Source organism: Lepisosteus oculatus, chromosome 2 (genome assembly GCF_040954835.1).
Source record: "Lepisosteus oculatus isolate fLepOcu1 chromosome 2, fLepOcu1.hap2, whole genome shotgun sequence".
In the NCBI taxonomy this organism is placed as follows: Eukaryota; Metazoa; Chordata; class Actinopteri; order Semionotiformes; family Lepisosteidae; genus Lepisosteus; species Lepisosteus oculatus.
In genome coordinates, this window is record NC_090697.1 from 15,190,903 (window position 1) to 15,203,257 (window position 12,355).

Below are 12,355 nucleotides of genomic sequence, written 5' to 3' on the forward strand. Positions count from 1 at the left end.
AACAGCCCTGAAGGGCCAAATGGCCTCCTTTTGCTTTTTACCGTTCATGTGTTCTATTATATTTGATAAAAAGCCTTCTGTGTGTCATATTGACAATGAATAGCTATGGATTATTTTTCCAATTTTGGTCATACTTTTTTCCCTACGGGATTAATAAAGTATTATCTATCTATACTTCAAAGGAACAAGTAATAGGTTTATTCCATGCTGAAAAAAAGAAGAAAGAGAACACAACATTTCGGCCGTGGAGCCTTCTTCAGGTGTGAGAGAGACAGGCCCTGTCTCTCTCACACCTGAAGAAGGCTCCACGGCCGAAACGTTGTGTTCTCTTTCTTCTTTTTTTCAGCATGGAATAAACCTATTACTTGTTCCTTTGCAGCCTACGCATGCTGACGCAGCTACCCACTCTATCTATACTTGACACCTGAAGAAGGCTCCACGGCCGAAACGTTGTGTTCTCTTTCTTCCTTTTTTTTCAGCATGGAATAAACCTATTACTTGTTCCTTCTATCTATACTTAGTCCACTGCATGCAAGATTGCACATTGTTACCTTTTTGTGTCCATTCCAGTTAGGTGTATATGTTCCCATTGTAGTCCAATGGTGTCAACATTTCTTCCCACTGTATTCCTTGTGGAAAGTTGTGGACACTCACATTCCCTTTTCCCATCATATGGGACATTGCTCATGACTGTGTTTAGATCTTTGGTTCCACACGATGGAGATGACCTTCAGATAGACTCTGTGAAACCCCCCATCTCAAAACATTTGAGCTCTTAGTTTGATCTGAGGGAAAGTAAGTGTTGTATTGAGAACTCAAATGCCTTCCACCTGTGCCAGCTGAGAAAGATAAGTATATGGATTTGGCGGAGCAGGTGGAATTAATTGAATCTTCCATCAAGTATTTTGGCTCATTGCCATGTTTCGTAGCACTACAAGAAGACTGTATACAGGTGCTTTCTTGGCAAGACAATTATAATAAAACTGTCCATCTTCTCTTCCTCTTACACTGTATTGTTGCACCTATTGCACGCTAAAATCGTAAAATGATCATTACCTCATTAATAAAATAACCACATTTATTGTTAAAAATTAATTTGGTTTCCTTGATAAATGAGCTTTCAGTCTGTAAACACTAATTAGAGCCACTACATTTGTGATGTAAACAGCTAATTTTTGTTGAATTTATTTGTTTTTAATGGTATATTTAAGCTCTGCCGCATGTGTGAAATGTCCATATATAGTCCTCAGTGCACTTTTTTCAACCTGAAAAAGACAGATATGGTGAATTCATGAATTCAGAATTCTGTCAGAAGTAATTTAATCTATTGAAAAGTCTGAAACGTTTGTGAAATTAAACGTTTGTGTGTTTGGAAATCCCAGCTGAAAGTGGTGCACCAACATTTTGCACTGTGGTGTATTTGGGGTTTATTTTAATTTATTATATTCAGAAAAGACTTGCAGAACTGTTTCTTTGTGTACTACCATTGTAGTATTTTTTTTTTCTTTACAGATTTTTGCACAACAACAGAATAACACATTTAGTACTGGGGACATTCTCACATTTGCAGGCCATGAAGAGGCTGTAAGTAATACTTTTTGTTTTTGTTTTCATATTATTAAGTGTATAAACGAATGACACCTTATATTATTGTGATATTGTATTCAAGAAGATTCTGCATAATCGGCCTTAAAATACTAAAAGCATCCAGGGGGAAAAAGATGCTTGCTGGATGTAAGATTTATCTATCATTTTTGGCTGGAAATACAACTGAATTACACAATATTATACAACACAATTTTAAAGAAAGGCCTGTGCTGGTGCTATATTTAGTTCACTTATTTTAAGGCCAAGTCTAAAGAGACCTTAATTTATCTCTTAGAGTGGGACCATTTCCATATTTGCGGGGATTGCTTTTTTCTCTGATATAATGATGACTGCAGGCTCTTCTGCCTTGAGAAGCATGTACGCAGAAGAGTAGGAAGCAGCATAGCTTTGAATTGAATTAACTGATAATTTTATAAGCCTTTTTGTGCACTTTGACAAAGCTGAAGCATGTATAATCTGAATAATTTAGATTGTGTAGCTTAATAATTGAGTTAATTCTCCTCTTGGCTTGCAACTTTAAGTGTAGCTTGGCAATGCAGCAGTCAACTTTAGTTCAGATTTCATATTTTGAAATTAAAGTTGGTTGATGAAATTGGAAAATGCTTTCTGAATTATATTTCCAAAATTGGTTTGAAATGTAGGTACCTAAATGCCTGTAGTTCTTGTCAGTGTTAAAAGTTATATTTTAGTCTGAAATTCTGTCCTTACCTTTAAGGAACTGTCAGTGACCTGTAAACTCAAACTTGAGGTATTTATGTTAATCTTCTGTGATCTGTAAGTGACTTTGAGACTCCTGTGATCAGTACTATGATCTGATCTCCTCAGCTAGAAATTTTTATAAAAGCATGTAGCCAAGGGCTAAAGATTTAAGGATCTAAGGATAAAATGTAATCATTCAAGAAAACTCCTCATCACAATGAGCAAATTAAAGCACTTATATGTAATGTTAATTCCATGCTAAAAAGTGCAAACAAAGCAAAATTACAACATTTCCACAGTCTAGCCTTCTTCAAATATGATGCACAGATGTTACTTGCCTGATAAATATAGTACATGTTGCTATAGATTTGTTCCATGGAGCTTAGAAATTGTAGATACTCGGCTAAACTCAAAACATTCCTGGATCCATGCATTTATGTGAAGCACAAATTGTGTGAGCAAGAAGGCAAAAGCCTCAGGATGGTTTACCATCTTAATGTATTATCTGGTGAAATCAGCAATTACCACAACAGCCACCTACGATATTAAAAAAAAACTGTTACAGGAAAAGTAGTATGTTGAGGTACCAGGTATCACAAAAGACGTCTTAAGATATTTCTACAATTTGTCAACACCAAACTTTTAATTGCCAGTACATTCTTCCACGAACCCTCAAGGGTTACCAGGTGTCGTTTTTCCATTTGTTTTCCTGTTCAGACGTTTAGATTCCAATACTCTGAACTGCGACTGCGAGCTCCTCTGGTTGGCTGATTTGCTGAAGCAGTACGCAGAGTCTGGAAATGCACAGGCTGCTGCTACTTGTGAGTATCCCAGCAGACTGCAGGGAAGGTCTGTCGCCACTCTCACAGCTGAGGAGCTCAACTGCGGTGAGTGCTACACAAAAGACCCCAGTTCAGTCAACCTTTCACTGGAATCCATGTCAGTTACACCGAGCATCGCTGTTTTTTTAAAGAAACTGACAAAAGCAATGACAAGCTGATGGGCAGAGAAATGGCTTTTGAAAACAGGTTGAGTTGTCATTCAGGGTTTCTTCAAGTCCCTTGTGACAGGAATTTTAGTGTGTTTATCTAGCATTTAGAGTTGATAAAGCTGTCTTTAGTGTCATGACACATCAGGTATGGACATATACAGTAAATTCCTGACATTCACACTCACATGTTTATGTTTATACTGCAATCTAATTAGATATTTAGTCAATCGGTGCCACAGATAATATATAACGTTTCAGCTTCTTGATGCATAGTTCGAGTTACATGGCCCTTTTGAAAAAGAAGCTTAGTTGCTCAAGTTCAGGAGAAAATCTCAGACTTTTGTAAACACCAGGTTTAAACACAAACTGTGCTCCAATGTATCCCATTCCATCGCGGCTAATAATGCAGCACTCCTTTGTTGTGGGGCATTCTTTCTGAGTCTATCAAACCAGCCGGGTAAAGTCCAAGGTAAATTGTTCTGTCATTATTGGGTGTTATGTGTTAATGTGATCCGTTGAATTATTTAACTGTTTTCTGCTTACTGTGTCTGGGGCTTACTTTGGCTTTTCTGCAATGTCCCTTATCACGACAGCCAAATGTATAATGTCATCAATTCTGTTACAAGCTGAATGTTTTCCCATGAATCACTTAATGTTCATATCAAAACGGGGGCCAGTTTTTTTGTTTCTAAATACATATTATTTTGTTTATTGTTGTGAGGCAGGAAGCAGGTCATATTTGTAATATGCCTTGCAAAATCTCTGTATCACCATCTAATCGTAATACTTGATCTTCTTTTTGGTTTATGGTTTTGAGTAAATAAGACCAGACTTATTTATGAAGTACCTATGTCATAACCCTGAAGGTCACTAGTTTCATTTTTTTTACAATGAATTGAAAGATAAAATGCAGTCATTTCTTTTAAATGATATTAAGTTTTCTAAGACCATTGTATGAGTAATATAAGATGCATATTTGTTCTGATGCCAGTATAACTGATATTTGATATACATTTTCTGTTACACATAACCTGCTTTTGATTTTTGGGTGGAATTTGTTTTTTTTTAATTCATACCATGTTTTACAAGGAAATGCCACATACTGGAGTGTTAAGCTTTGGTTTGTGGTGGAATGTGGGATGTTTTATTAGGGCTCTGGTTGAGCAACATTGACAAAAACATGTACTGTAACACTCTTGTTATTATAACCAACCTGAACCATAAGCTTGGTGTGTAGGATAATGCCATATATGAACTTTTAGAAAATGTAATCTTTTATTATTGGGGGGGGGGGGGTGAAGAGGATCTAAAACCAACAAAATATTGAGTGTTTAAAAAGTTGTCTGTAATGTGAGGCTTTAAAAAGCATTGAAGGATAACACTTCTGCTGTAGTATTCCAGAGGTGTGTTGATAAAAGTTACTTTACAGTAAGTCCTTTCTTAAAGTCACTTAAAACAAATCTTGACCATAGAACAGAAATTTCTTGTGCATTTTCATTCTAGGCATTCCCCAGATAAATGATCTCCTCAACACTTAACATTCAATTTTCTTATCAGATTCTTGACTGTTTTTTCTATTTTAGCTCAGTTTTCTGTTGCCCTATTTTAATTTGCTTTTATGTCTCTTGAATGGATCGATTTTGCTGAATATGATAAAAAAACAGCACACTGGGTCCGTGTTTTAAAAAGTGTTGAGTTTTATGTCAGAGCATTTAATGAGAATATATGGATAAATATTGTATATATATAGGCAACATTTATGAAAGTGATAATTTTTTGTTAATTGCTAATGTTAATTGCTTTTCACAAAGACATTTTCCTATTTTCCGTAGGATATTGCGATTATCTTACCTATGATGATTTTTGGTATGGTAGCATGCATTGTTATTCAAAGGGTTATGTTGACAGCTCTGTATAACAGTAAGAAGGGATTTTTTAAAACCTTTTTCTTTAGGCATCTGTAGTTTGTGACACTTAACTCATTCTTTTTCTTTTTCTCAACCATAGGGCTGCTGATAATGCACACCTAGACAGAGAACTTTTGTTTCATATATAGAAGGGATCATTATTCTTGCTGCCAACAGTTTTATAAACCAGGCTAAACTCCATGTCACCAATCTAAGTCTGCTTGGTTTGGTGCCCAGACATTATTTCTTGCTGCCAATGCCTTTTAGGTAGTTATATCTGCTTTTGGGCTGAAACCTTTTCAGTTGACTGGGCTGTTAAGGAGAAATTTTCAAGATGCCAGCAGCTGTTTGATAATTCCATGTACATGCAAGTGTGCACTGCATGCTAAATCTTTTACACCCTGTTACTCAGAGATACCAAGAATTACTTCAGAGCCCCAAGATGTTGACGTTACCTCAGGAAACACTGTGTACTTCACCTGCAGAGCAGAAGGAAACCCTAAACCGGAAATTATCTGGCTAAGGAATAAGTAAGACTTTCATATCTGTACATATTCTCACTTCAGAATGTTGTTCGGCAAAACAGTTTTACATTTTTATTATGTTATTTTTAAATAAAGATTTTTAGTTTGATCTTTCTGGTAGTGTGAACCCCAATTTAGCAGTCAGCAGTAACTGCGGCTCATTTTCATGATACCTTGAAGCTTCCAAATGTAATTCATGCCTTTCATGCCATCTCCTAGATAACTTAATAGTGTACCTATATTTTTTAGAATGACTAACTTGGCCATTTTTGCTGACATATTTTTCTTTTTCTTTTAGCAATGAATTGGACATGAGGGATGATTCTCGTCTGAATTTACTTGAAGATGGTACTCTGATGATCCAGGACACCCGAGAGACAGATCAGGGAGTTTACCAGTGCATGGCTAAAAATGTGGCAGGAGAGGTGAAAACTTCACAGGTCACTCTTCGATACTTTGGGGCACCATGTAAGTTTGCATAAATGTCCATCTCATAGTTTATTCATGGGAAACATCCATATTTTAGCATATATCTAGATGTGGTCTCAAAGGCAATTCACCTTGTGGAGAACACTTTTCCAACAGAATGTTTCATTGGTTTCTGCAGCTGTTGGCAGCTTTTTTAGAGTGCAGAGCTAGACGATTGCTTTATTTTAATGGGTGCCTGAGGCTGAATCTAAGGAGTAAATAATATTTGTCTACTCAATAAACTCATATCAATTCTATGGATTGATCAGATTAAAAGAATTATATAGAACTGGAGCACATGGGAGCAGAACGGTGGCACAGTGGTTAACATTGCTGCATAGCAGCACTGGGGTCCTATCTCACTGTGGTGGCGTGGGTTTCCTCCAGGTGCTCCGGCTTCCTCCCACAAGACATACTGGTACCTTAATTGACTCCTGGGAAAATTGGCCCTGGTGTGAGTGTGTAAATGTCTGTGTCTGTGCCCTGCAGTGGACTGTGTGTATCCTACCTTGTGCCTGTTGCTTGCTGGGAACAAGCTCCCGCTTCCCCACGACCCTAAATTGGAAAAAGCGGTTAGAAAAATTGTGGATGGGTGGAACCAAATTGGATACTCATGGGTGCTTTCTAGCCGAAATTCTTTTTAGTTTGTATTTTGTTATTGGAAATGCTCGTTTACCTACGTAACATGATACCAGTGCAAGTTAAGATGTCTTTTAAAAAATATGCTTTTTTCTTTTTCTCCCAGCGCGGCCAAGCTTCGTCATCCAGCCCCAGAACACCGAGGTGCTGGTGGGGGAGAGTGTGACCCTGGAATGCAGCGCCGCAGGGCAGCCTCATCCGCGCATCTCGTGGACCAAGGGGGACAGGACACCGCTGCCCACGGACTCCCGCATCGCTATCACCTCTTCTGGAGGCCTCTACATACAAAACGTCAATCAGGCCGACGCGGGACAGTACACGTGTTTTGCAAGCAATAATGTTGACACCATTCATGCCACAGCCCAAATCATAGTACAAGGTAAAGGATAAGGTAGATCTGCTTGGAACTGTCAAGTTTAGTGTTGTGTAACTAGAAGAAAACCCTCATTGGAGGGCAGCCATACCAGATTTTTAAATAGCCCATTTTATTTAAGATAAAAGGGGCTTATAGTCTTGTGGTTATATTTATTCTGCACAGCAGAAGGATTTATGCAGGAGCAGCACCAGGCGTCTTTGCCTTGTCTTTGACCTTAGCGTAGAACCTGAGCCACAGTTGTTCAGTTGTTCAGCTCTTAACCTCTAGGCTGCATCATTTTCTTTTAGGTGCTGATTTCGTTCAAATCGTTACTTTGTCCTGATGAACCTCAGGCAATCATGTGTTATAACCTGGTGAGCTTACTCTTCTTAGTTTGCGTTCACCGCCATAAACCACAATTTCATTTTAAAAAGCAATACCCATTGTAACTGCACATTCCAGCCCCTTCAGCACACATGCAGCCTGAAAATATTTTTGACCCTCTGGGATAATCCTTAACGAGTCAGTGTAAGTCCCGTGTAGTATTGAATCACGTTAACTTGTCCTACAGCTCGGATGTTTGGCTTTACTTTTCTAGAGAAAAGGTTTCGAGGAGTTCCACAGTGTTGCATTAACCCACCATTCACGTCAATCCTAATGGAACTGGAAATAAAACATTGTGTGCCACCCAATTCAAACAGTCTTCTCTGCCAAAGACTTCAAATTTCATGCTTAGCTTTACAGTAAACATTGTGGATGAAATTACTTAACCTCTAATTTACAATCTTCCCAAAAATATGAGAATTACTAATAAAAGTGAACTCATCTGTCTAATACTTTCTAAAAGTGTTTTTATTTTTCAGGATAAAGTTTTAAAGCAGTACATTTTTTTTTTCAGTTTCTCTGTTTTAAAAAACACAAATTAGTCATTTAGTTCTTTTTGTTTTGGTGCTTTTTCAGCCATACCTCAATTTACTGTAACACCTCAAGACCAGACTGTGTTGGAAGGGCACACTGTGGACTTTGTCTGCGCAGCACAAGGAAATCCCCAGCCAGTCATTGCCTGGACGAAAGGAGGTATGAAAAATTATTTTAAGTGTTTTAAGTTTATGTGCCAATTGATATTCATTGAAATTGTCTTTTGCAATGCTTGCTGAAAGCCAAGCTTCTGTTATTCTCTGGTGCCAACGCATATGCCTTGAAATTCTATTGTTTTATTCTGTTTTTTTTACCCCTAAACTGCACTCCAAAGTGCTGCTTTATCTTTGCTCCCAAGTCTTAACAAAGTCAGATACCTGAAGAAACAGCAAGACACATTCAGGCCCTTGTGAAGTACTCAGACCCTTCCTCTTTTTTTTTAATTTCGAGAAATTACAACAAGACACATTTTATACAATAAATATTTTATTCAAAATATGACTTCTCAAAATGAAGAATTGTAAAGGTAAGCTAAATTATTAACACATAGATTCAACAAATATATTCCGATCAGAGAATATAATGTTTTATGAAAGCACTTCTGGCAGCAATTAAAGCTGCCAATCTTTGTGGTCATGTCTCTACAAGTTTGTGCACTGGCTTGGTGCAGTTTCTCACCATTCTTGTCACATTTGCTCGAGCTCTCTCTGTTTACTTGGGCATTTCTAATGGTTAGCCATTTTTCAAAGATTTTCAAGTCACACATTTGACTGGGCCACTTAAGGACATCGCTTTCTTATTCCTAAGCCACTCCAGTGTATCTTTGACCTAGTTCTTTGGGTTTTTGTCACAGTTTTCACAGATTTCCCTCTAAGATTTGGCAGTACTTTGCCCCATCTATGTTCCCATCAATCTGAGCAAGCTTCAGAAATAATATTTTGCATTATCCCAAAAGTTCCAGTTTTGTCTTCTCTCACCACAAAACGTTTTGCCACATGTTTTACAGGATCACTCAGGTACTTGTTTGCAAACCCCATGCAGGATTTCACATGACTTTGTTTCAGTTCCCCTTTGCTGGAGTGACTAGAACATTATAGATCCATGGAAATGTTATCCCATCTCAACCACTGAACTCTGTAATTCTTTCAAAGTGCCTTATAGTGGCACCCTTAAACAGTTCCCTCAATGCTCAGTGGCTCAGTTTGGAGGGACAGCCTGATTTGTTTATTGTCTGGGTGCTTTCCACTTCTTGGTGATTGTCTTATTAAGCAATTGTCTTTGAAATGTTTTTATATAACTTTATCCATGGGATGTCTTGAAAGCTCCTTAGTCTTTGGTTTAATCTTTTCTTGAAAATCACTACCTGACTGAGGGACCTTAAAAAGATAGGTGCATTTATTTTGAAATCATGTGAACCACTATTATTGTATGCAGAAAGAGACCACTCAGCTAATTGTGTGGCTTATTAAGGTAATTTTATGTACCTAAATTAATTTAGATATTTAACAGCAAAAATATGATTTTTTTGTTTTCCTGTAATTTTTATAATCTACTTTTTGCTTTTTTGTTTTCAACATGTGGAGCAGGTCATGTATATATCCAATATTAATTGCTATTTCAACATGTTGTGACTGTAAGCTTTAAAGTCGTGCAGGGGTCTGGACAAGGCATTGTACATTCATTTTGAGAAATAGGGTTTCTTAAAGCCAGTCCTGGAATGCATCAGTCCTGGCCAAATTTCCCATTAGCCTTTGCCAATAATCCTCCTAATAATCCCCATATTGGAATTGGCTTGATCACTTTGTTCTCCTCCCTACTGATAGCTGGTGTGTGGTGAGCATATTGGTGTACTATGGCTGCCGTCGCATCATCCAAGTGGATGCTGCACATTGGTGGTAGTGGAGGGGAGTCCCCATTACCTGTAAAGTGTTTTGAGTGATGTGTCCAGACAAGATTTATATATACGTGTAAGGAATAATTAATTATTATTAGTAGTAGTATTCTAAGTCCTCAAAGGCAGTGAATGACAAACCAGTGCACGCGAGTGAAAACTCTGTAGAAGTGCTTGAGTCCAGGGACACGTCTTTCCTGTGGGAGTCTGGATCAAGCTATCCAGCCATGTTGCTGAAGCTGATGCCCTGGCTTGTTTCACAAAACCGCTGGGTAACATCTTTGGATCCGTTAACTACTTACTACCTAATCGGCCAAATGGCCTCTCTAATTTGTGACAGTTTGTGACATAAAGAAAAGGTAAAGTCTCTTAGCCCCATCACATTGTTGTTTTTTTCAATGCGTTGTAGAAATGTAATTTTGACTGCGTGATAAATACTGATTTTGTCCATGTGTTTCATAAAGAAAGTACCTGCGTCTAACACTTTTCTTGGTGAATGTGTGCCAGGGAGCCTGTTGCCAGCAGACAGGAGACATGCTGTCCTCTCCAGTGGAACTCTAAGAATTGCCCGAGTAGCTCTCCATGACCAAGGCCAGTATGAATGCCAGGCTGTCAACCCTGTGGGCTCTGTAAGAACCATTGCTCAGCTAACCATACAGCAAAGAGGTAACCTTTATTTTACTCTCTGTTTCTTGTGCTGCATACCACATTGTGACAAATGTTAGTCTGTGTTCTGGATAATCTCTATAGATAGCATATCTTATTTGACTGCATTTTATTGACAATATTTTGGTCATCAGACAGTTAAATTTGCACATTCTAGTTGGAGTAGGGTTTATTTGCTATTCAGTACAAGCTCTTTAAGGCTTCTGTAATGATTATTTGTTGTGATGATACCATAAACATTCAGTACTGTCAAGCAGTACTTTGGGATATGGGACCATGCAGCACTGTGCAGGAGGTTCAGTGCCAACTGGAGGAGAGGCCTGTTCCTCAACCACAGTACGTCAAGCCTCCAGATCCTCAGAATGCCACAGGTGTTGCTGTGTCTCCAGGAGCCAAGAGGGTTCCTGGTTAACTTATGCCACCCTACCCTTACTAGCACTTAGCCACTTGTGCGCTTCCACCAGGGGAATCCCAGTTATAGTCACTAGTGACATGACCCAGGCTTGAACCCGGGACACCCGCACCATTGACTTCAACTGAGGCTCAATCAAGCGCTGTTCCAAGTTTAGCCAATTTTTTTCAAATTATGGTTTTACTTAAATGTATTTCCAGTGCCTTTTTGTTTCAAGTTTATTTTCTGTATGCTAAAGAGAGATTCAGAAAGGAAACAAAAACATATTGTATGTTCCTAATTTTAATTTACACAGAAGATGGTTTACATATAAGTCAACAATGGCTACGCAAAGCCCAGATGACAGATATTTGGTTAGTTCTTTCTTTGCTGAATTACAGGGCTGTTTTGTGGGTTTCAGTTGTGGAGCTACCCAGAAAACCACTGAGCTCTGTAATTCTGGAATGACAAGATGTGTTCCTTATAGTAATGGTTACCAGCATCATGTTGAAACACAGAGCTTAACAATTATCTTCAAAACAGCAGCCTGAGGGAGTACTTTGCCTGCAAGGAAACAAACTAATAAAGATAGAAACATACAGAATGAAACAAATATTTTACTTCTATTGTATTTTTCCCTACTTGCCTTCCTTGTTTGAAGGAGATGCTGTGTACTGTAATGTACAGTAAATATTAAATATATTCAAATTCATGTTATGAATGCTTTACTATTTATTTTAGTCTTATTTTTATGGTACCTCCTAAAAGAAATGTCAGAGAGTGCAGGGCATTTTGGTTGAAATATAAAAGGCTGTCTTACAGAGACTATTCTGTTGCAAAGGTAGTCTGAGGTCAAAGAAGGAAAACAACAGCCCAGGAAATCACACAGTCAGAGCTGCAGGCTTCGAAATGAATTAATCTTTATTATCAGTTCTAGAGCTGACCAAAGATATGTAAACAATTTTTAAATTATCTTGCATATTGGATAGAAAATGTGATAGAAAACCTCCCAAAAAGCAAAAATGTAATTATTAACACATGTTTTTAAATCATCAGTAACGCCTGTTTTCACAAATGCTCCAAGGGACATGACGGTGGATTCTGGCAATGATGTGCAAATTCCATGCCGTGCTCAGGGAGAGCCCGAGCCAGTGATTACATGGAACAAGGTTAGAAGTCTGACACGGCTGAGATTTTGCTCTTATGTTAAATGTGCCTTGTAATAATGTAGTATCTGTCGAGGCCCTGTTTTTGCACTGGTTATGTCAACAGTCTGATATCGAAATCAGTTTTTAATC

The 12,355-nt window shown here is 38.0% G+C and overlaps 1 protein-coding gene across 5 annotated transcripts in view; it reads left to right on the forward strand.

The window, feature by feature from the left end:
* The window catches only part of LOC102691657 (peroxidasin homolog), an 89,212-nt gene that overhangs the window by 52,310 nt on the left and 24,547 nt on the right, over positions 1 to 12,355 (forward strand). For all 5 annotated transcript variants that reach the window (XR_011191419.1, XM_015358114.2, XM_069197439.1 and 2 more), the window contains 8 exons: positions 1,513 to 1,584; positions 3,025 to 3,194; positions 5,618 to 5,735; positions 6,028 to 6,197; positions 6,943 to 7,215; positions 8,152 to 8,268; positions 10,508 to 10,666; positions 12,114 to 12,226. Coding sequence is in view for 4 of the 5 variants with exons in the window: in XM_015358114.2 (XP_015213600.1) it covers positions 1,513 to 1,584; positions 3,025 to 3,194; positions 5,618 to 5,735; positions 6,028 to 6,197; positions 6,943 to 7,215; positions 8,152 to 8,268; positions 10,508 to 10,666; positions 12,114 to 12,226 (1,192 nt within the window). In the remaining variant the exon portion in view is untranslated. The remainder of the gene's footprint in view (positions 1 to 1,512; positions 1,585 to 3,024; positions 3,195 to 5,617; positions 5,736 to 6,027; positions 6,198 to 6,942; positions 7,216 to 8,151; positions 8,269 to 10,507; positions 10,667 to 12,113; positions 12,227 to 12,355) is intronic.